At 40.6% G+C, this 22,070-nt stretch overlaps 2 protein-coding genes across 4 annotated transcripts in view; one reads left to right on the top strand and one right to left on the bottom strand.

Annotated features, from left to right (window-relative positions):
• OPRM1 (opioid receptor mu 1) overlaps positions 1-22,070 on the top strand; it is a gene marked incomplete at both ends in the record, with an annotated part of 169,552 nt that overhangs the window by 89,217 nt on the left and 58,265 nt on the right. The gene's annotated exons all lie outside the window — the stretch shown is intronic.
• IPCEF1 (interaction protein for cytohesin exchange factors 1) overlaps positions 6,250-22,070 on the bottom strand; it is a 74,802-nt gene continuing 58,981 nt past the window's right edge. The window contains exons 8-9 of one of the 3 annotated variants that reach the window (XM_082633362.1): positions 16,222-16,415; positions 6,250-7,658 (exon numbers count right to left, since the gene is read on the bottom strand). In XM_082633362.1, coding sequence (XP_082489488.1) covers positions 7,443-7,658; positions 16,222-16,415 — 410 coding nt within the window. In that variant the 3' untranslated portion in view covers positions 6,250-7,442. Of the gene's footprint in view, positions 7,659-16,221; positions 16,416-16,458; positions 16,801-22,070 lie in introns of those variants that run through there. The other 2 variants (XR_014295085.1, XM_082633361.1) reach the window with 2 other exon arrangements.

Here is a 22,070-nt window from a genome sequence, read left to right as displayed (position 1 = left end):
TCCTGAAGAAGGCAGCTTCAGGGACTTCTACTTGGCCTTTGTTTTTTTACTACAATAGCTATTACTGGTCAAAGAACTGACATGAGAAGTCTTCCAGCTGCTAAGCATGGCATTTCTAATTGTACATTTAGAAATAAGAGGGAGGTCCCTGGTGGTCCAGTGGTTAAGACACCGCACTTCTACTGCAAGGAGTGTGGGTTCAATCCCTGGTCAGGGAACTAAGATCCCACATGTCACATGGTGTGGCCAAAAAATTTAAAAATAAAAAAGAAAGAAATTAGAGGATATAGGCTATTTATCACTTGGCGTGTATATGCCCCTCCCCTCCCATAACCCATTGGCCATATTATTTGGGGGTGGTTCCTGACAATTTGCACCCTGTATCCAATTTCCCTTGATATTTCTACATATTGTTGGCTTCCCAGGTATTTCTGTCTCTGGGGTACCATTTCCTATTAGCAGTCTCCAAAGACCCATATGGTCAGCACCAGACCCAGGCTGTCACTACTGTCCATCACAGTAATTCTGACTACCCTGCTTGTGATTGTCAAGTGCTGCCATCTGGCCTCGGCGGTTATTGGTCACGGCCACCCTTGTTGAGAATGAGGGACATGACGTCCTGGCTAAGTGGATCTCATTTAGCTGAGGACAGTTTTCTGGAAAAGGGGGATGCTGTTAAGTGCAAATCCTGAGGGATGAAAGTTCCGGCCAAGGGAAGGGGTCTGGGCGGGCATCCACGGTGTCCACGACAATAACCTTTGGTGCTAGGATAATAACTGACAAAACATCCAGGCACCCTGTTTGCCTGGGAATTTTGTCCCTTCCCCACACCACCTGCTCTGGACAGAACTGCCAAGACACACTCAGCAGAGACTTTGGGGCAGGCAGAGCGCTTATGACTTCCTAAACCACGAGACTGGATAAACAAGCAGAGCAGCATCAAGGAATTACCTATAAAGACAGGCTTGTTTGGGTTTTTTAAGAGAAAATAATAATACTCGGATTGTGATTTATGAGGACCAGGACCTATCACAATTCTATGCCTATCAGTACATTTGAACACCACAACGCTCTCACAAGAGTCTCTGCGACTCTTTCCTTGGAGAGGAAGCTGGGACTCGTCCAGAGCCCTCAGCCAGTCTGACATGGCACAGAGCAGCTCATAAACCTAAGATTTTGAGGCCTAAATTATCCTCTGCATCATGATACTCAATTCTCAAAAGTGACATTCTAACGCTTTGTGTTTAAATGCAGGTATTATTAAAACTTGGTCTGATTGCGAAACTACTGTACCTGTCAAACCTGTGTATGTGTGACTTTAAAAACTAGAAATTTTTCCCCCTTTCTCCTCGTAAAGATGGAATTGCTTTTCCTGTGGCGAACATACTTTGATGAAATCAAATTCAAGCCACATGGTATGACAAAGGATTTCATGCTTGTCATGAAAATTTAGACACCCTGGAATTTCTGGAAGAAATTGATGGTTCAGGGGGACTAAGCAGGATATTTGAAATGGAGGTTTATAGTCGGCAGAATGATGACCATGAATCACTGGACCTGAGTCTATGTTACAAAGGGGAATAAGGGTTGCAGGTTGTATTCAGGTTGCTAAAACAGAGAAGGTTGCCTGCATTATCCAGGTGGGCCCAATGTAATCATAGGGTCCTTAGAAGAGTCAGTCTGATATATACACTCCCAAACGTAAAACACATAGCTAGTGGGAAGCAGCCGCATAGCACAGGGAGATCAGCCTGGTGCTTTGTGACCACCTAGAGGGGTGGGATAGGGAGGGTGGGAGGGAGGGAGACGCAGAGGGAAGAGATACGGAGACATATGTATATGTATAACTGATTCACTTTGTTATAAAGCAGAAACTAACACACCATTGTAAAGCAATTATACTCCAATAAAGATGTTTAAAAAAAACAAAAACAAAAAGAGTCAGTCTGGGGAAGGTGTGACTAGAGAGAAAAGGTATAGAGAGATACTTTGCTGCCTTTGAAGATAGAGGAAGAGGCAAAGAATGTGGGTGAACTGGAGAGGGCAAGGAAATGCATTCTTCCTTGGAGGTTCCCGAAGGAACACAGTTCTGACCACACCTTGATTTTAGCTCAAGGAAACCGGTGTCAGACTTCTGAATCCACAACTGGAAGAAAACACAATTTTCAAGCTACTGCATTTGTGATGATTTGGTACAGCAGCAATGGAAACTAATGCAAGATTGTTCTAGAAATCAAGAACATACTGTATCAATCCTTTTGCTAACCTCTTTGGTCTAGAATAATTTTTACTGCTTCCGTGTGGGAGCCTGGACAGATTTGGTGGTGGCAGATGGAGGAAAAAGAGGATGGGCCTCAGCATGTAAAGTGAAAATTTGGAGAGAGAGAGGGAAAAAAATAACACTTTGTGTAGACAGCAAACAAGGAGGTGTGAATCAAGGTCAGTGCAGGCTAACTTCCTCTCATCAGTGGATCCAGAATAAAGGCAGTTTATTACGCTACTTCAATATTTTATTTGTTCCTTTTTCAAAGAGATATCTTATGTATTTTAAGGAACTTATGTGTTATTGGTTGTAACTTTTATTATCTTCTAATTTTTAAGATTCTCTAAACAAAAGGTGGGTGCCTAATAACGAGTCAAATTGTGTGCACCGACAATTGTGAAAAATATAAATATCTCGGTACAAAGAAATCTGTAAGCTGAAGACCATTGAAGGAGGCCACATCAGTTGTTGTTGAAATAGATTTCCCAACATAATTAAATCTTTCATTTAATAATAAAAAGATCGATCGTCTCGAATCAATTATTTTGAGGCTGCCACCAGAGGGCGCTATAACCCTTTGTAGACGATAAAAGCCCAGCCATTCCACACTTCCCAAGGTGTTTTTATTTTGAGGAAGCAACATTGCAGGGCAGAAAACGAACACCACTGGGACATTTCCAATGTTTTCCATGTATTTTACTAGATCTATTTTCTCCTGTTTTTATTTTTATCTTACAAGTCATCCTCAAACACATAAAGCAGGAGAAATGAGTCATGCCCCTTTTTTCAGTTCGGTCAAAGAGGGTAGAAGACAGAATAAAAGTACAATGAGATTGAAGGTATCATTTCTACATTAACATCTTGCCCCCAAACACCATGCAGTGCAAAAAGTCACATCCCCATCATGCAAGGGCATTAAGATGGTGGTTTAAAATCCTGGGCTTAAACATAAAATAGACAGCTAGTGGGAAGCAGCCACATAGCACAGGGAGATCAGCTCGGTGCTTTGTGACCACCTAGAGGGGTGGGATAGGGAGGGTGGGAGAGAGGGAGACGCAAGAGGGAAGAGATATGGGAACAGATGTATATGTATGACTGATTCCCTTTGTTTTAAAGCAGAAACTAACACACCATTGTAAAGCAATTATATTCCAATAAAGATGTTAAAAATAAATAAATAAATAAATAAAATCCTGGGCTTTATTAAGAGATGCTCGACGTCTCCCTGGGGCATGCTTCCCCTTTGGACTCAAAGAAATATCAAAACAGGGCGGTAAAGTCTTCTCACAGCAGGAAAAATAGAACTATTTTTAAAAATATCTATAAATATCTATTTTTTTCTTTTTTGTTTTCTCTGTGGTCTGTGGTGATGTGAGGAAGAGTAAAGATGTGCAGAGGAGGTAAGAACATCACTTCCTGTCTCACAACATAGAGAAACATGTAGAGGCTCGTTATTTTGTTCGCTGAGAGGCGCAGCTCTCAGTGCTGGGTGGAAGGATGGCCCATCCCCAGTCTATTTCCTATGAGTGGTTAAAATCTAGTTTCAGGGGCTTCCATTTTTAGTGGCATATTACAAATCCATAGGCAGGACAGTCACCTCACATTTCTAGGACTCCATTCCTCTTATAAGTGTACCAAAAAAAATTGAAAGGTGAAATAAATTGGAAAACCCCAATCAAATATCAAATTCTATTAGACCAAGAAGAGAGGCATCCTAAAACTTCATTTGAACACGGCAGCTTTGCAACATAAAGTGACTGTTGGATGGGTACCTTGTGTACCTAAATTACTCACTCAATCTTCTGTGTGGCCTCATCAAAATATTATCTTTCAGAGTATCGTACAAAGAGGTATGTGTCCATGAATTTAAATATGGCTGGAATTGGTAAAGCACCTCTCTTCAAAAGACTTAAAAGTATCTGGTTCGTCTCTATGATATTGTTTGTGACTTAGAGGCTGTCTGAGAAAATTAGCCTAATTACATGAAAAGGAATTGAGAGGAAAGTTAAGGTCCTAACCCTTACTCACTAAGCTCGGTCTCTGGCATCTCCTGACACGTTTTAAAAGGAAAACAAAATAAATGGATCCCTTTCATCCAAGGATCTCACAGCTCCTAAGAAGCAGTGTACTTTACAGAAGGAAGGAAAGGAAGAAGAGTGATAAGTTACACCCCAATCCACAGCCAGCCCAGCAGCAGGTCACTGCAGGAGGGACAGTAACCTTTCAGGCCATGAGGAAGAGACTGTACTCAAGGAAAAGGGGCCTTTGGGTTTCCAGTGGATGACCTCGAAAAAGCTACCATGGCCCTGCGCCCACTGCGGCGCGATGGCACGTAGAGTCCAAGTCCAGCTGCTGGGTCCCCGCAGCCACTGCACAAGGCGGAGGCAGAGGGAGGAGGGAGACTCACAGCAGCAGTGCCCCTACTTCCTAGCACAACGTAACACAGAGTGAAAGCATCTTCAGAAGGGAAGTCACAAGTGAGCAGGTGAGTTTGGTCTAGAAGAGCCGGGTGCGAAATCGTGCATCTGTTTAACTTTTGTTTGGGAGGGTCTGCATAGTAACTGTTCTAACGAACAAAGCAAAAACATCTCGACAAACTTGACTTTGAAAAGTAACTGAAAAGCTACATTGAGTAATCTCACCGATCTGTTTTGCCTTTAAGCTGGAGTGGTACCAATGGACTTTAAAAGGTCAGTTAAATATGTATTCATGAAAAGTCAAAGTAAAGCGTTAGAATATATTTGCAAGCCCTGGCCAAAAGCTTTCGAAGCACTTCACTTTAGGGAAAACTGGTTTAACGTTTATGGGTTGGTGCTGGAAACCAAAGAGAAAAAGGTAGAAGAATGCTTTATCATACCATCCCTTCCTCCGCGATTATTTCTCCTTTTCTCACCACTTTGGTTATTTTGTGAATCCTAAACAGTCCAGCTAATTATGGTAAGAATTAGATGCTGCTAATTACAGAAAGAATCAATGCTGATTTCTAGAGTTAAGAGATTAAAGCACTGGCCTTCAAACCAGAAACTTCAGGGTCCAATCTGAGGACCTAAATGTTTGCTTCTCTCTGCGCCAACAGTAAACTCACAGAGGGCCAGGTCCCCTCTTCTGCAGGGTCTGAGCCCTGCCCAGTACACTCCACCTGTTGCAGGAGCACCTAAATGTTTACTGGGCCAAACTGACTAGCATGGCCTTTCAGAAGCTTCTAGTATTACAACTTGCTTCCTGGTTTTGTTTTGTTTTTTCTTAATGCTAAGGTTGTTTTTTGTTTACAAAGTATTAAGACTTCTTAGTAAAGCTTAGGGAAAATTTCAACAACTATTTCCATTTAGTTCGCAGATAAGATTCAGGGGGTTATTTCCACTTGAATGTCAAGCCACACACTTTGACACTATAAAGCCAACGACGTTGTGTTGCCAATTTGCTAGGGGTTAGGCCAACATGGGTCTTTGATGGGTTGTGGTTATTCTTATGGTGAGAAGTATTCATGGTGATTAGTGGGTGAAAACTTTCCTATTGTTTCTCTAATAAAATGAGTTCCCTTAAGCGGTAAACCCCCAAATTTCTATTGGTCTTCCATCAAAAGACTGCATTAATTGTACTTCATCTGGTTTCGGATACGTAGGCATAAATGGCCTAAAACTTAAAGTATATTTACTAGAAGGGAGAATGTAAAAGGAAAGTCCTTTTCTGGTTAGGAGAATGGTTTACAACAGATAGAAATCTAAGCATTCTGGAGAGAGAGAGAAAAAAGAGGGAAAGAAGCAGAGAAAAGCCAGAAAATAAAGATTAGTAATGCATGCCCTACATTTAGCCCACAAGATTTCCTGAGCATTCCTCAGACATTATAGTGCAACATAATAACTCCAATGAATCCATAGTATTCGTATTTTTCTCAAGCAAAAAGTATATACTTTGAAACATATACTGAATAAAACATATAATAGTATATAATCTTTTAAGACACTAGTAATTTGAACTTCTATAAATATTCTTAAATAACATATTATATTTATCTATTCACATAGGACACAAAGTGATACATAAACATACAAAAATAAAAGTCATGTTTTAACTCTTCTGTTGTTTCTATTGGGTTGATTTTTTTTAGATACTAAAGATACTAAAACAATTCAGACACCAGAATCCTCTTGTCAATATTGATCCTGGGGCAACTGGATGTACATGTATATATTTATTTATTTACTTATTTATTTATTTTAGGCCATGCCGTGCTGTCTGGGGGATCTTAGTTCCCCAACCAGGAATTGAACCCGGCCCCTCGGCAGTAAAACCGCAGAGTCCTAACCACTGGACTGCCAGGGAAGTCCCTGGTTGTACATTTATACTGTGCATAGCTACCACACCCAAGGACAAAGTCAGGAAACATTCCTCGCTGGACATATTACCATGTCCTAGAGTGGTTTAGAAAATCTCAGAGGGAATAGAGGTGTCCAAGTGTAATGAGAGAGTTTTCTTTAGCTGTTCTGTGGAAAGGAAACGTTAATCAGATCCCTTACCCAAACTGGATAAAGTCTGAAAATATTAAGCTGTCCTTTGAGTGAGCGGAATATGGGACACGCCTCCTCCTTGGGCGTTCCCGCACACCATTTGCTATGAAGTATTTCTCAACACGTGGAAAAGGCACCACCATTCTGGACCAAAGGCAAGCAATGTGGGTTCCACAATACCACATCTGTCCTGCTCCGGTTACTGCTGTAGATAGCATTCCTCCCCTCAAAAGATGACTTGGGGAACTCAGCTACCCAACCAGATGGAATATATACATTCTTCTTTTGGAAAACAGAGTACTTCTATGAATAAGTATCCCTGGTAAGAAGTGATCTTTTGTCCATGGAATGTTGTCATTCTCTTGAGAGCAACAAACAGAGGGGACAGTTCTCACATCCCACCTAGAACTTAGCATGGCCGGGGGCTCCCAGAAGCAACACAGAGACCATTTGCTCAGCTGGACTCCATCCCTCCAGCTGGGATGGAAGCACTGAAACTGGTGATGCAGCATCAGTGTTTGTCTTCACCCCAGTTGCAACCCTAGAGGAGGAGCTGGTGCTTCCAGGAACTGGCTTTCAGTTTTCCTTTATAAGGAAAAATGTTAAGCTACTACAACATCTTGAAGAGTTGCTTTGGGCTAAGATAGGGGGGAGAGCATCCTGGCTTGCTCTCAAATAGAATTTTCAATGCAGGCAGAGGAAGGTGGTTTCTTGAGTCCCTGGAGGGAGCCTTCAGGGGTAGACGTAGGGGTCCTCTGCTGCTGATGCTGCTGGTAGATATCCTGGATGAGCAGGGTGTTCATGACCTTCCACTCCCTATATTTTCTGGCTGTCAGCTTCGGATCATCCAGCAGCTGGTTAATCATGGCCAGGTCATGTTCTTTACACTGTCCAAGTAGAAAAAAAAAGAGAGAGAGAAAGAAGAGGGTGAGATGTGGTGACTATCTTAATTTCAATAAACCATCTTCAGCCCTTTCACAAATAAACGCACATATACCTTGACCGTAAAATTATCAAAGTGTTTTTACATATTAATATTCAAGTCCCTACAACAACCCTAAGAGATATGGCAAGACACCCATTTACATAGGCTGACCACAAAGAAGGTAAGCATCCCATCCAAGACTTAGGGGAAGAACTAGGCATATAACCAAGGTCTCCTGTGTCGCTCTTCCCTGATCAATCCACTATTCCACACTACAGTCATATTTCTATCTTGGTGTGAGCTTTATTCCTCCTGGAATGGATAATTGTATAATCATGCCGTTAACCATCCAAACTTCACTAAGTAAAGTTGGGACATAGTACTTTTCCTAAGACATAAGTCAGTACAAAAATATATCTTTTTAGAGATAGAGATAGAGATAGATAGAGATAGAGATAGAGATAGAGATAGAGATATATATTGGATCTGGCCCAACACTGAAATAGCCCACTTAAAAACTCATTAGTTGCCTTATGCTTTGCATATATCTTACCCTTTTTCCTTAAGAAAATCCCTTTATCAGGGAGCTCATTATATTGGGATAATCCTATTCTTTATGCCTTGATCCCAATACATTCTACCCTTACATAATAAAATATATATATGGATTTCCCTGGTGGCACAATGGTTAAGCATCCACCTGCCAATGCAGGGGATACGGGTTCGAGCCCTGGTCCGGGAAGATCCCACATGCCACGGAGCAACTAAGCCCATGCGCCACAACTACTGAGCCTGCACTTTAGAGCCCATGAGCCACAACTGCTGAGCCCATGGGCCACAACTTCTGAAGCCCGTGCACCTAGAGCCCATGCTCTGCAACAATAGAAGCCACTGCAATGAGAAGTCTGCGCACCGCAACGAAGAGTAGTCCCCGCTCGCCTCAACTAGAGAAAGCCCATGCACAGCAATGAAGACCCGATGCAGCCAAAAATAAATAAATTTATTTTAAATATATATATATATATTTTATTTTTTATTAAATTATACCAATTTTTAATAAATTTCACACATTTATTTAATATACACAGAATAAATACGTAGGCTATCATTTTATTCAAAGAAAAGACTATTAAACTTCCATCCAAAGAGTCCGTATTTCAATGATGCTAGTAGACAATCTATTGAAACATAAGATGTATCAGCCGCCACATTCAAAAAAAATCTCTCAACCTGACACATTTATCTCAAATCTATTCCTGTTCCCTTCATCCCTGTGAGCATAATTCCACTTTCAGATATAAAGTCCAATATATCACACTTGATCTGCTGCTACAGCCTCCCAAGGGAGGTTCCTGCCTCCAGTCCCCACTTTGTATCCACCCTCTGCCCGACAGTGCAAGGGGTCCCCCTAAAATTCCAAGTATTCTTAATGGTTCCCCTTCCTGACCAAGGTTCCGTAGACATGAGCCCATCTGTGATCCTCCACTTCCTTCTTCCCTTCCTCTCTAAGAGTGTTGATGTGGATTTTCTCCCCGACACAGTGCTACTTCATACCCCCGGGATGTACCACACAGAGAACCTTCTTCACCTTCCTTCACCTGGGGACTCTAATTCCTTGAGGGACCTTTACATGGAACATTTCCCAGTTTGTTTGTTTTTTACTGGATTTTACTACAACTCATAAAGGTATACTCACTTCAGGCATCATGCTCTCCAAAAAAACCTCTGAACCCCCAGACTGAACTGAGAAGCTTTTTGTATGTTCACGTGCCTTCCAATGCTGGGATCCAGCCCTCTTAGAAGTTACCATGTTACGCTTAGATGTTCATGGCTCTGTCACGCCACCTATTCTAAAGCTTCTTAAGGAAGGCGACAGGGAACATATTTTATTCACTCCTGTATTCCCTGTACCTAACACAGTAATGAATGATAGGTAGACATTCAATGCCTATTCATTACTGAACTAATCTCTCTGCCTAGATCCAGGTCAGCATGTGCTAAATATTCACAAGTGTGCTCACTGGTCAAAGTTCAAATTCATGACCACTGCCATTAAATGGACTTTCACAACTATTTAATAATTGTGTTTTCTTATCCCTTTTCTCTCCCCCTCTCCCAAATGACTATTTCAAAACTTCTCATTTCTACCCAAATCTCCTCCCCAATCCTCCCTTGTAGCTGATGACCCTGCTCTTTATTTTTTGGAGGAAATGGAAACAATCAGAAGAGTAGTTCTCCCAAGCTCCTAGCACCTTCTACCTACACCAGCACAAATATAAGCTGCCTTCCTTCCTGTTCATTTGGGTGAAATATCTGTGCTCCTAGCAAAGACCGATCTCTCTACTTGTGCAAGTACTTCCTCTCTCACATTCAAGAAATTCACTTCAGCAACTCTCCCCTCTTTCCTGTGACTCATCAGTTTCCTGATTCCACGTGATCATTCTCACCGGCGTACTCTAATCTCTAAGCATGCTCTAATCTCTCCCATCGTAAAAGCCCTCCCTTGAGCCCACTTCCCTATTCCTGCTAACGTGCAGCTCTTCTCTGCCTCCCACGTCCTTGTGCCTGTTCTTTCACAGAATCTCTCCCATCAGGCTTCTGCCCCCATCCCTCCACCAAAACTGCTCTGGTTAGGGCCATCTATGACCACCATGCTGCTAAGTCCAATGATCAATTATTCATCGGCAACTTATCAACAGCCTCTAAAACTGTTGACTACTCCTTCTTGAACACCTTCATCATGTTGCTTCTGTGACACATTCTCCTGATTTTTCTCATCCCGGAGTGACCGCTTATTCTCAGCCTCCTTTGCTGGTTCCACCCGATCTCTTAACCCTGGTATGCCCCAGAGCCCCAGATGTAGCCTATTCTCTGTCTTATTTACATTCATGCTCTTGGAAATGTCATGTACTCTCTTCCCCTCTCCCTACACACTGAGGGTCTCAAATTTATCTTCCCAGCCTTACCACTGCCCTGAACTCCATACTTGTTGATCTCTTCAGCAGCTCCACTTGGGCATCTCCAATATAACATATCCAAAACTTACTTCCTGTTACTCTCCATACCCCCACCTACTCCCAATACACACTGAAACCTGCTCCTACCATAGTCATCCTCAAAGCCCCTCGTAGCAACTCCATCTTGCCAGTTGCTCAGGCCAGACACTGGAGTTGCCCTTGACTCCTTCTCTTATTTCCAACGTACCAGAAAATTCGGATGGTTCTACCTTTGAAATATGTCAAGCCATGGCACAGCTCTGTTGAGAACTTTCCAAAGGCTTCCTATTGCACTCTGAGTTGAAGCCAAGGTGTTTGCAGTGTCAGGGAGGCATTACAGGCTATGATCCCCTGCTGCCCCTTGGACCCATGGCTCTGTTCCCCGTCTTGCCTCCCCACCCCATTCCAGCCACACTGACCTCCTTACCCATCCTTAACTGGACCAGGCACACCCCCCATCCCAAGGAATGTGTGTTTTTGTCCCTGTTATTCGAAACATTCTGCCTCAGGTAGACTGAAGGCTCACTCCCTTTCCTTTTTCAGATTTTACTCAAATTCTATCTTTTAAAGAGGCTTCTCATGCTTATCCTAGTTACAAATCAGTCCCTCAACATTCCTTATTCCCCTTCTCTTCTATTTGCTACCAAATGTATCACCACTTAGCACACTACAAATTTGACGTATTTATTTTGTTTATTTTTTTCTCCACCTAAATGTAAGCTTCATGAGGTCAAGCACTTTTGTCTGATATATAGCCAGGTGTCTGAAAGAATGACTGACACATAGTAGACTTTCACTAAATACCTGTTGAAAAAAATGAATATATCAAATAAGAAATGAATGAAAGAACTAGTCACCCATTTGCCTTTTAACCTCTTTTGCATCATGAACCCTATTTAGAGTCTGAGGAACTCCTCTCCATAAACAGACAAACAAACAAACAAACAAAATATATATATATAAAATTATATATATGATATACATATTATTGAATATATCTGTATTATATCTACATAATATATAATATGTTATATAGATATATATTATAGATATATAGGTAGATACAGGCATAGGCATAGACATAGACATAGACATAGATATAGATATAGATATAGATATAGATATATCCACACATTTGCATACAGTTTTAGGGATTCTAAGAATTGGCAGCATTTATTTTATCCAAATGAGGTATCTGCTCGTGCATGATCCCAAATATTAGTGGCACACAGATGTATTTTCTATATTCTACAATTAGCTTTAAATTATATTTTATTTGGGTGTTTTATTACATTTTCTTGTTTTCTTCTTTTCCTATTTCTAAATTGGTCAGAATAATATTGATTTCGAGGGAAAAGTACCACACATATAGTAATCTGAGTGGTGAGATTTATAATTTTAAAGCAAGAGAGAAAGGGTGTGGTGATAAATGGAGATCAAAAGATATATTTGGGTTTCAGGAAGGAGAGAAAATTGTGCAGTAGGAAAGTAACCAAAGAGGGATATGAAGCAGGTTGGCCAGGACCCTGAAGCAGAGGGAAGAAAGGTTAGCTAATAAGTAGGTATCTAGGAAAGATTGCTGGTAGAAAGTCAAGCAGGACCAAGAGAGTTTTCTTTCTTCTGAGTTCTCCACATCTCTACTTCCAAAAACAATCTTTTCCAAAAAAAAAAAAAAAAAGCTTTCATTCTCTAATATTACCGTAGTGCTATTCATATGAAGTTACTTAGGGAGTGTTACTTTGTTCTTAAGAAATTTTGACATCTGTGCAGAGAGAGATCCTAATATTTTATTGAAAAAAACTAAATAAGATCGTTACAGATCAACCAAATTTGGAAAATTGATTTTTTTAAGGCAAAAATGAATTCACCACCATTCTAAAGGGGATAAAAGGTTTTAGGAAAGGGTCTCTTCAACTAACACTTCTCAAATGGTTTTTAGCTCTAAATAATTCAAATTTCTTACCATTCAGCGCAAGTCTGTGTTAGTTCTTTTATGGATAAAAGAAAAAACTGTAGATAAGAATAGAGAGGAAGGAAATTAATGAAACAACTTAACCCTCTGAGCTCCTTCCTTGACTCGGCACCCTGGGGTCAACGGGCATCACGCAAAGGCCCTGCTTCTCTCCTATGGAGCCGCAGGCTCACTGAATGCTTTGAACCACTTTGACAACATACTCCTGGCTTTCTGGCAGGCAGGCAGGGTCTGGTAGGGGTTCTGAAAAATAACGTACTTTCATTCTTCACTCCAAATATTCAGTACATGACTTGCCTTAAGAACTAAGCACTGGAAATGTGTTCTACCAGAGCAGATGGGCAAAGAAGTGTTCGTTCCTCTTTTGACACAGGCAAGAGGAATCTTGGGAGAAAGTTTCAGTTGGACCCATTAATCGTTCATTTAAAAATAAATACAGGCTTAGCCAAAAGTCCAGGGATGTGGAGCTATCAGAAACTCCTAAAGGTCTAATCTAAAGGCCTTTAGTGTGTGACATGATAGTTTGCTCAACTTTCTAGAAGAATTTCCATGAAGAGCATTCATTTCAATACAATCCCAGTGAGAGGATTTTTCTTCATTTCTGGAATGTTCCTATTACTAATATAAACATTATTATTAAAATACTTTCCTTGTTTCTGCATGAAACTGTTCTTTTTGCTTGTCCACACTCCGGCTTTGAAGTATTTTTTAAGTAAACATTTATATTGCAACGTAACACACATACAGAAAAACACGCATATAAGGTTTGTGCTTGATGAAATTATCACAAAATGAACACATCTGTGTAGCCACCATCAAAGTCAAAAAAGACTCTTACCCGGCATCTCAAAAGCTTTACTTGTGGCCTCTCCCACTGCATATCCTCCCCTTCCCCTCAAAGGCAACCACTATCCTGACTGCTCTGAGTTTTAAAGACAGTTAAAATAATTCTGATAGCTTTGTGACATGAATGAACATGCATGTACCAAATAATCTTTCTCTAATGAATAGGTTGACGTGCTTTTCTCTTTTTTTTCAACAAGGTCAATTTTCACATCATCATGTCCTCCTGCCTCCTGGGAGGTTCACGGGAATACATAACATGGGGTACATTTCATCAGCCCCAGTGTAAGGGATCTGTGGAAAGGTCTTCTTTCCAGAAATGTTCAGAGAGTGCAGCTCTTCAGCTGGGTGGGGTAGAGAGCCCCTGAGATGGCCCCAATGCTCCTTGCTCCCCGGTACTCATGCCTTTCTGTAATTCCCCTCCTTGACTGTAGGAAGGCTGACCTAGCAACTTCCTTCTAATGAATAGAATACTGTAAATGCGATGTGATGTCACTCCTGAGATTGGGGTATAACCCACCCTGCTCACTTACTCTCGTAGCTTTACTGCTCTGCAGGAAGCCAGCTTCTATTTTGGGAACTGCCCTATGAAGAGACTCACATGGGAAGGAACTGGGGGTGGCCTCCAGCCAACAGACAGTGAACAACTGAGACCCTCAGTCCAACAACCTGCGAGGAACTGAATCCTGCCAACAACCACGTGAGAGAGCTTGGAAGCACACCCTCCCCCAGGGGAGGAATGAATACAGCCCAAGCTGATGCCTGGATTACAGCCTTATAAGAGACTTTGAAGCAGAAGCACCTAACCAAGCCACACCCAAATGCCTGACTCACAGAAACTGTGAAATAATGAATGTCTATTGCCTGTAGCTGCTAAGTTTGTGGGTATTTTGTTGCCTAGCAATAGATAACTAATACCTGGGAAGAAAAGAAAAAGATGCTGAGTTCATCAAGTCTGTGGCCATAGTGCCTGGAGAACAAGAGGTCACAGAGAACCAGCTGTGTCGGTAAAACTTTGAATTCTTTGTACAAACCTGCACTCCCAGTTTCCAAGCCCCTGGCCATGGTCGGGTGAAGGTCCAGAATCCTGAGTTTCCTGCTCTTTGGAAAGCTGAGACCACCGTCTTTCTCCTTCTAGAAGCAGCCTGAACTGTCCAGGCTCTCCTTAGCCTCTATTCCCTACTTCTCCCAATGTGGGCTGCAACATCTCATCCACTGATATACATCTGCCTAGGCCAGCTCCTCCTCCTTGAATGCACTTCCTTCTCTTCCTGATTTTCTTCATCTCTTATGATGGGCCAGTTTCAGCATCTCCATGGCATTGTCCCTAATGGCCTCAGGTAGGCAGCTGTTTCCTCCTCTGGGCTACCAAAGCTGATATCAACTATAGCACTTATCACATCTCATTGTAATTGTTTTCCTTTATGTTTCCATTGTCCAGTGGGGTCTTCTCAGTGGTCACAGTGTCCTAGAGTAGTGTCTCATACATAGTAAGAGTCGGGAAGTATTTGTTCAATAAAAAATGTATTCACTCATATCAGTTATCACAAACAAGACAGTAAAATCCCAACATAGTATGGCATATTACATTGGATGACCAAACACATTTATCAACTCTATAAATACTATGGAACATATTTGACTTTGAAATGAGTGCTAGTGATGTCTTTCATCATTAAATGCTAGGGAATTTCCTCTACATTTGGGTTTTCTTTGTATAAATAAAATACACCTTTGCCTTTTATTTTTCGGCCTTATTTTTACAAGCTTTTTAGGGTGCTTAGGTCTTCCACTGACTAACTGGGACATCTGACTGAGAGTCACTCCACCATCTTTTGTAGCCTTGTCCTTTTGATTGCTGATATTTCTTCCTGGAAAGGGCTTCAAATTCAAGATGCAAAAGGACATGTACAAAACAGAATTAAATTGCAGGTCTACAAGGCTTTTCAGAATCTATAAATCTTCTGCTAATTCAGGACTGTTTTACAAAGTATTCTGGCCTCTACTTGTTTGTGCTATAATCTAAATGTGAAAGCAGGATGCTTTTGTTATAAAGAACCATTTTAGTTATGGCAGGCCATGAATATAGCTTCAGTACATCCTGTGCCCTGTCCCTTATTCTCATTGTGAAAATATCTGCTCGTCTGCTACCATGAAGTGTCTGTTTCCCACTGCCCAGCTCTCATGGTATTCTTGGCTCCAGACTCAAGAGCTTAGCATCACGTAAGTCTGCTGTATCTGAAATGTAGAAAGTTTCTTCTGGATATAGTATAAAAGAACGGCACCCTTTAATGAATCAGGCAAAATCCCAAGATCTTATTAAATTTTACTGTGTAGTCTCACCAGTTGACTATCTTAGGCTCTCAGCAACATTTATTATTCCAGGTAGTAGGGTACAAAAACAAATTACACATGATCCTTGCCATCTAGGAGCTTAGTATTTGACATTTTACACCAGAGTGAATGCAAAAATCAAGGCCTATTGTAAAAACAAAAAACAAACAAATAAAAAAAAACTGCATTGGGTGCTACTGTGTGAATTTCCCACTGTTTTAAGAATGTCAAGGGTCAACTTACCCTATAGAGACTGTATTGGCTTTTACTGCCTTTCCCTACCCTCCACCCACACATGTGGTTAGCATAAATCATTCTACAGAACCAGCATTTTCTCACCCCACATCCACAGAGTTCATCTACAGTCCGAAATTTCTTACCTTTAATGTGCTATTCAAAGTTCGGATTTTGTGGAGCTTCTCATTTATGGATGGATTTTTGCACCGCTTGACAAAGGACTTTCTCAACTCCTTTTTGGTTGAAGGTCGCCGGTCCCCAAGAGGAGATAGACTAGCTTGCTCTAACGATTTGTAGAGCTTCTCCATTTCATCATCTTCAGACACTTTTGTCTCTTCTATTAACATAAATAAATAACAATAAACCCAGTTAATCAAGGACAGAACATTTGACATGGTGGTCCTAAAACAAGGCCCTCCTGATACCTTGATCTTAGACTTCCAGCCTCCAAAACTGTGAGACATAAATTTTTATTGTCTAAGCCGCTCAGTTGGTGGTACTTTGTCATAACAGGGCCATGTTCCCTTTGAAGGCTGTAGGGAAGGATCTGTTCCAGGCCTCTCTTCCAGCTTCTGGTGGTTCCTTGGCTTGTGGCAGCATAACTCTAATCTTCACGTGGTGTTTTACAGTGTGCATGTCTCTGTGTCCAAATTTCCCCCTTTTATAGACACCAGTCATATTGGATTAGGGGCTCACCCTATTGACCTCTTAACTAATTACACCTGCAAAAAATAACCATTTCCTAATAAGGTCACGTTCTGAGGTCTCAGTGGTTACAACTTCAACACAGGAACTTTGGAAGGACACAACTGAACCCATAATAGTACACCCTCTAACCTCCCAAAATTTATGTCCTTCTCACATGCAAAATACATTCACTCACCCCAACATCTCCAAAAGTCTTAACCCATTCAAACATCAACTCTAAGTCTCAAATCTCATCCAAATACCATCTAAATCAGAGATTGGTGGGACTCAGGGAATGATTCATCCTGGGGCAAAGTTCCTCTCCACCTATAAACCTGTGAAACCAAACAAGTTCTCTGTTTCTAAAATACAATGGTGGGACAGGATAACCTTACCAACCAGTACACACTCTAAAGCTTGAGAACCATTGTCCCAGATCACTTTTTAATGTCCTTCCTAGAACTGTTCTTTGAATGAAGGAATCCACCTGTGGTCTGTGGCTTTCAGCAGATAATAAAAATTCCTCATGCCACACACCTCCATTCTCTTTGTTAACCACAGCTTGCCAGCCTCAGCTCAAATGCTTCCAGTAAAGTGACTCCACCCAGGATCCGGGGGGACCCCGGATGTGCTAGGCTAAGCCAGTGGCAGTTCCATCATGCTAGCCACAGTCATTCATCCAGGGATGAGCATGTGTCTCAGATCAGGCCCACTGGGGCCAAAGAGATTCAATTCTGAGACTTTGGTTTGGGGTGTCAGGGAATCAATTTCTCTATTTTCCTAAACTGAGTGGTGTGATGATGTAACCTGGAAGATTCCAGAAATCATGCCAAGAATCATGAGAATGGAGCCAATCCATAGGATCCAACTGACACATGGATTTTGGTGATACCATTAGTGCCCTCTTAGCTTATGAGAGCCAGTACATTGCCTTTGTTAAGATATTCTGAGTGTTGTTTTCAAGCATATGCAGCTGAAAGAGTCTCAAATGATATAGAAAGTTACTCAAAGAAAACCATCTCTTGATGCTGCTTTAATTTCTTACTAAGAACTTCAGTCCTTTATTCACTTCAGTCTGAAAATAATGTTGGGACAGATAGACAATAAGATTGTTTTCTACCATGTACTCCCTAGTGTTTATGCATTTTAGCTCCCGTCCTGAGAACAAGCTTGATAGAGGATCATATAGGAAGTATGGCCTTAGAAGAACTGGAAAAAAGGTCTCACCGAAGAGAAAAGCATACAACAGTAGTCTAGGAGCATCAAAATTAAGCACACTCACTTACTTTACAGTTTACTCTTATAAGATTAAGTGTCTTTAGGCAATAGTTTTCCCCCTTCTACCACCAGAAAGTCCACAAGTGTGCCCAGTAGTCTTTAATAAAATGAAGAGCAAAGATGTTGGGCTAACTTTGCAACTAAATTAAAGTATTGGTCAGTAAACTTCTTTGTTCACTACCACAATATTATCAAAAAAGGAGGAAATATTCAAAACTACATTTGAACACAATTAGACTTTTTGGCTTAGTCTGTGCAGACATCAAAAGTAGGTTTTTGTCAATAAGCACGTGAAAAGATGCTCAATATAATCAGTCATTAGAGAAATGCAAATCAAAACCACAGTGAGATACTATTTCACACTCACCAGGATGGCTAAAATCAAAAAGGTACAATAAGAAGTGTGGACAAGGATGTGGAGAAACTGGAACCCTTAAAGTTGCTGGTGGGAATATAAAATGCACCCACCACTTTAGGAAACTGTTTGGTAGTTCCTCAAAATGCTAAATGTAGCATTTTAAGTTACCATATGACCCACCAATTCCATTTCTAGTTATATACTCAAGAAAATTAAAAACACGTTAAGAGAAAACTTGTGCATGAATGTCCTGAATGATATAGACAAAAGGTGCGAACAGCCTAAATGCTCATCAACTGATGAGTGAGGTAACAGATTGTGGTACACGCATGCAATGGAGTATTAGTCATTAAAAGAAATGAAGTACTGACACATACTAAAACATGGATGAACCTTGAAAAATTCTTTGAAGTAAAAAAAGCCAGTCACAAAAGACACATACTGTATCATCCATTTATAACGAAATGTCCAGAATAAACAAATCCATGGAGACAGAAAGCAGATTAGTGGTTGTCTGGGGCTGAGGAAGGGACAAGTAGGAATGGGGAATGACTGCTAATATGTATGGGGTTTTTCCTGTGTGTGGTGCTAAAATGTCCTAAAATTAGATTGTGGAGCTAGTTGCACAACTCTATGAATATACTAAAAACCACTGAACTGTATGTTTTTATGTGTGAATTTTACGGTATGTGAAGCATATGTCAATAAAGGTATTAAAAAGTAGACTTTTATAAGATTATCATGATAACTGATGACACTTGCATAGGAGAAATACTAAGCATGGCAACCGTCCTGGAGTTAAGCTGGAAACATTAGAAAGTCTTAAGAAATGTAAATGAAAAGACATCTGACTCGTAGAGGGGAACGTTAGCATGGAGGACTCGGAGTTTTCAGTCCCACGAGAACACAATAATTGTACACATCCTTTTTTTTACAGATAGGCAGGTGGGGACTCTACTTCAAATAAAGCCTGAATACATAGCTTTTAATACCACAGTATTTTTAAAGCAATATATATTTAACAAACCAAACAAGTATACAACAAAGAAGATAAACAGAATGACTTCTTTACTTTCCCTGTGTTCACCAAGCTGCTCAGTTGTGCTGCTAAAGGTTGTGATAGAAAATAAAAATACTTTTGACTAACACATTAATTTGTAATTATGTCAAAATAAAATGATTATATTAAGATCTTATATCTAATTCAACAATATTAAATTGGTAAAGATGAAAATAAACTTTAGAATCTTGAAATAACATGGCATAAAGCACATTCCCTAAATGAAAAGTAAAGAGGACCGCCTCTTTGGATAATTTTATTATTATTTAATATATTTAAATCAATATATATTACCTTTAAATTAAAAATATCAGAGATTATCTCCCTCCCATACACATATTCCTGCCCCTATTTGCCTTTTTTGTATCATAATCTGAGAGATATACAACATATTGCTAGATACTCATGGGAAAGACCTGTGATCTAACCTCATCCATGACCTAAATGGGGATTTTATTTTACTGTTGCTAATGGCTGGTGCCTAGGTCTTCACAGGACAATAAAATGAACGTCCAGTAATAATGGAAGCAGATGATAAATAGGATCATAGGACAAAAAAAGGACCCAAAGGGTACAAGCACACAAGAAAACACAGCTTGCACCTGACCCCAAGCCGAGGTGACAGTCCTTCCTAATGGCTGTATGGAAGACTAGCGCTGGCTGGCTAATCCTACAGGGCTATCCCTGTACCTTTCAAAGGCTTCTCGATAGAGTAATATTTTTTAAATCTCCATTTCACCTTTCTTATGTAAATATTTTTCTAAATTCTAATATCATATTAGGAAACACTACATTGTTCCCTTATCTTACCAGATTATAAAAAGAGCAAAAAAAAAAAAAAAAAGATTGGCAGAAAAGACCACTGGTCTCTCTCCCTCTGGAAACAGAAGCCAAGTTAATTATTTCTATCTCCCTTGTCTTTTGTGGCAAAATAAAAGAATTTTGTCTGACAATCAAGTGTTTCCAATGCAACTGTTATCCTTCCTCTCAAGTGCATATTTTAGTCTTCTTACATAAAATAATAGGACTTTAATTTCCTTCACCACATAAGGCATCACGCCTCACAAGTTCTTTGCCAAGGAAGATGAAAACTATTTTTATTTTATAGATGAGAAAAAATGTGGAGATTCTTGGAAAACAGTAAGTGATCTTTCCAAAATGTAAATCAGTGTGGAATTAGGAATAAAAGTTTGATTCCACACTGTGCAGGCCCATGCACTTCTGGACCAGTCTTCTCCAAGTTTAATAAGCAAACAATCACCTAGGGATCTTGTTAAAATACAGTTTCTGATACATTCAGTCTGGGATGGCAGGCACTGAGATTCTAAATTTTTAACGAGCTCCTAAATGATGTCAGAAGTGCTGGTCCATGGACATGCTCTGAGTAGCAAGGCTAGACTGCTCCCCAGCAATTAGTCGTGCAGAAACAGCCTCAGCTCACTGGAAGAGAAAAGGACTGAAATTACAACTAGAAAGGTGAGACTTGTCCAGAAAGCAGCATCTATTTTCTCCGTGCCATATCATAGTTTTAAAACAAATCTGGCTTCCTCAAGGGAGGGTTCCAGAATCCCTGCTCTAAAGCAGCAGTATCTCAATATTGTTGAGTTGGTAGGAATTTGAGGTAAATGTTAGTGACCCTTTACTTCTGTTAGACTGGCTCAGAATGTCTGGAGGGGTCAGACTAGTAAACATTCTCCAAACTTAGGTCAATAATCTAATGATTTAGACTCAATAAAGGGATGATATTTTTTTTTTGCGGTACACGGGCCTCTCACTGTTGTGGCCTCTCCCGTTGTGGAGCATAGGCTCTGGACGCGCAGGCTCAGCAGCCGTGGCTCACAGGCCCAGCCGCTCCGCGGCATGTGGGATCTTCCCGGACCGGGGCACGAACCCGTGTCCCCTGCATCGGCAGGCAGACTCTCAACCACTGCGCCACCAGGGAAGCCCTACAGACTTCCTTTAATTAGTGATTTGGACAACTCTACAGCCAAGAGACTTACAATCATAATGACAGACAAATTTAAATTTTTAACTAAGATAAATCCAGATAACTTATTGTAACCATAAGGATACTACTAAGCAGGAACGTTAGCATAGTATAATTTTGAGAGACAGATTGCCTATTTCTGCTTTTGTTGATGGTGGTGGAGATCATTATCATGTATTTAGTTTTTAACTAGGTGACAGGCACTGTGTTAACTGCTATACCAACATTCTGTCATTACCTTTGTAACAACCCTACAAGGAAAGTATTATTAACCCTGATATAAAGGAGAGAATGTCAAGACACAGAAAGATTAAAAACCTTGACCAAATTCACAAAGAGACAAACCTAGGTTCTGACCTAAAGCTTATTGCCTTATACACTATTCTTTGTACTATAAATATATTTGATATACTTTCTTTTGAATAAAGTTCAGTGAAGAAGATTTCAAATGAGATAATGCATAGTCATCAAGATGGTAGATGGCGAGGCCAAGGCTCAGATGCCTGCCACCACTACTCTATCTTCCAAGGGAAAAGTCCCCACCCAGAGCCTCTGCTTCTGAGATGCCCAGGTTTTATACCTCAGATTCTGTTCTCACAGGGACACCCGGCACTAGATCCTA

The sequence above is a fragment of the Mesoplodon mirus genome (genome assembly GCF_964341445.2).
Source record: "Mesoplodon mirus genome assembly, chromosome: 10".
Taxonomy (NCBI): domain Eukaryota; kingdom Metazoa; phylum Chordata; class Mammalia; order Artiodactyla; family Ziphiidae; genus Mesoplodon; species Mesoplodon mirus.
This window is presented reverse-complemented; position numbering and strand designations above follow the sequence as displayed.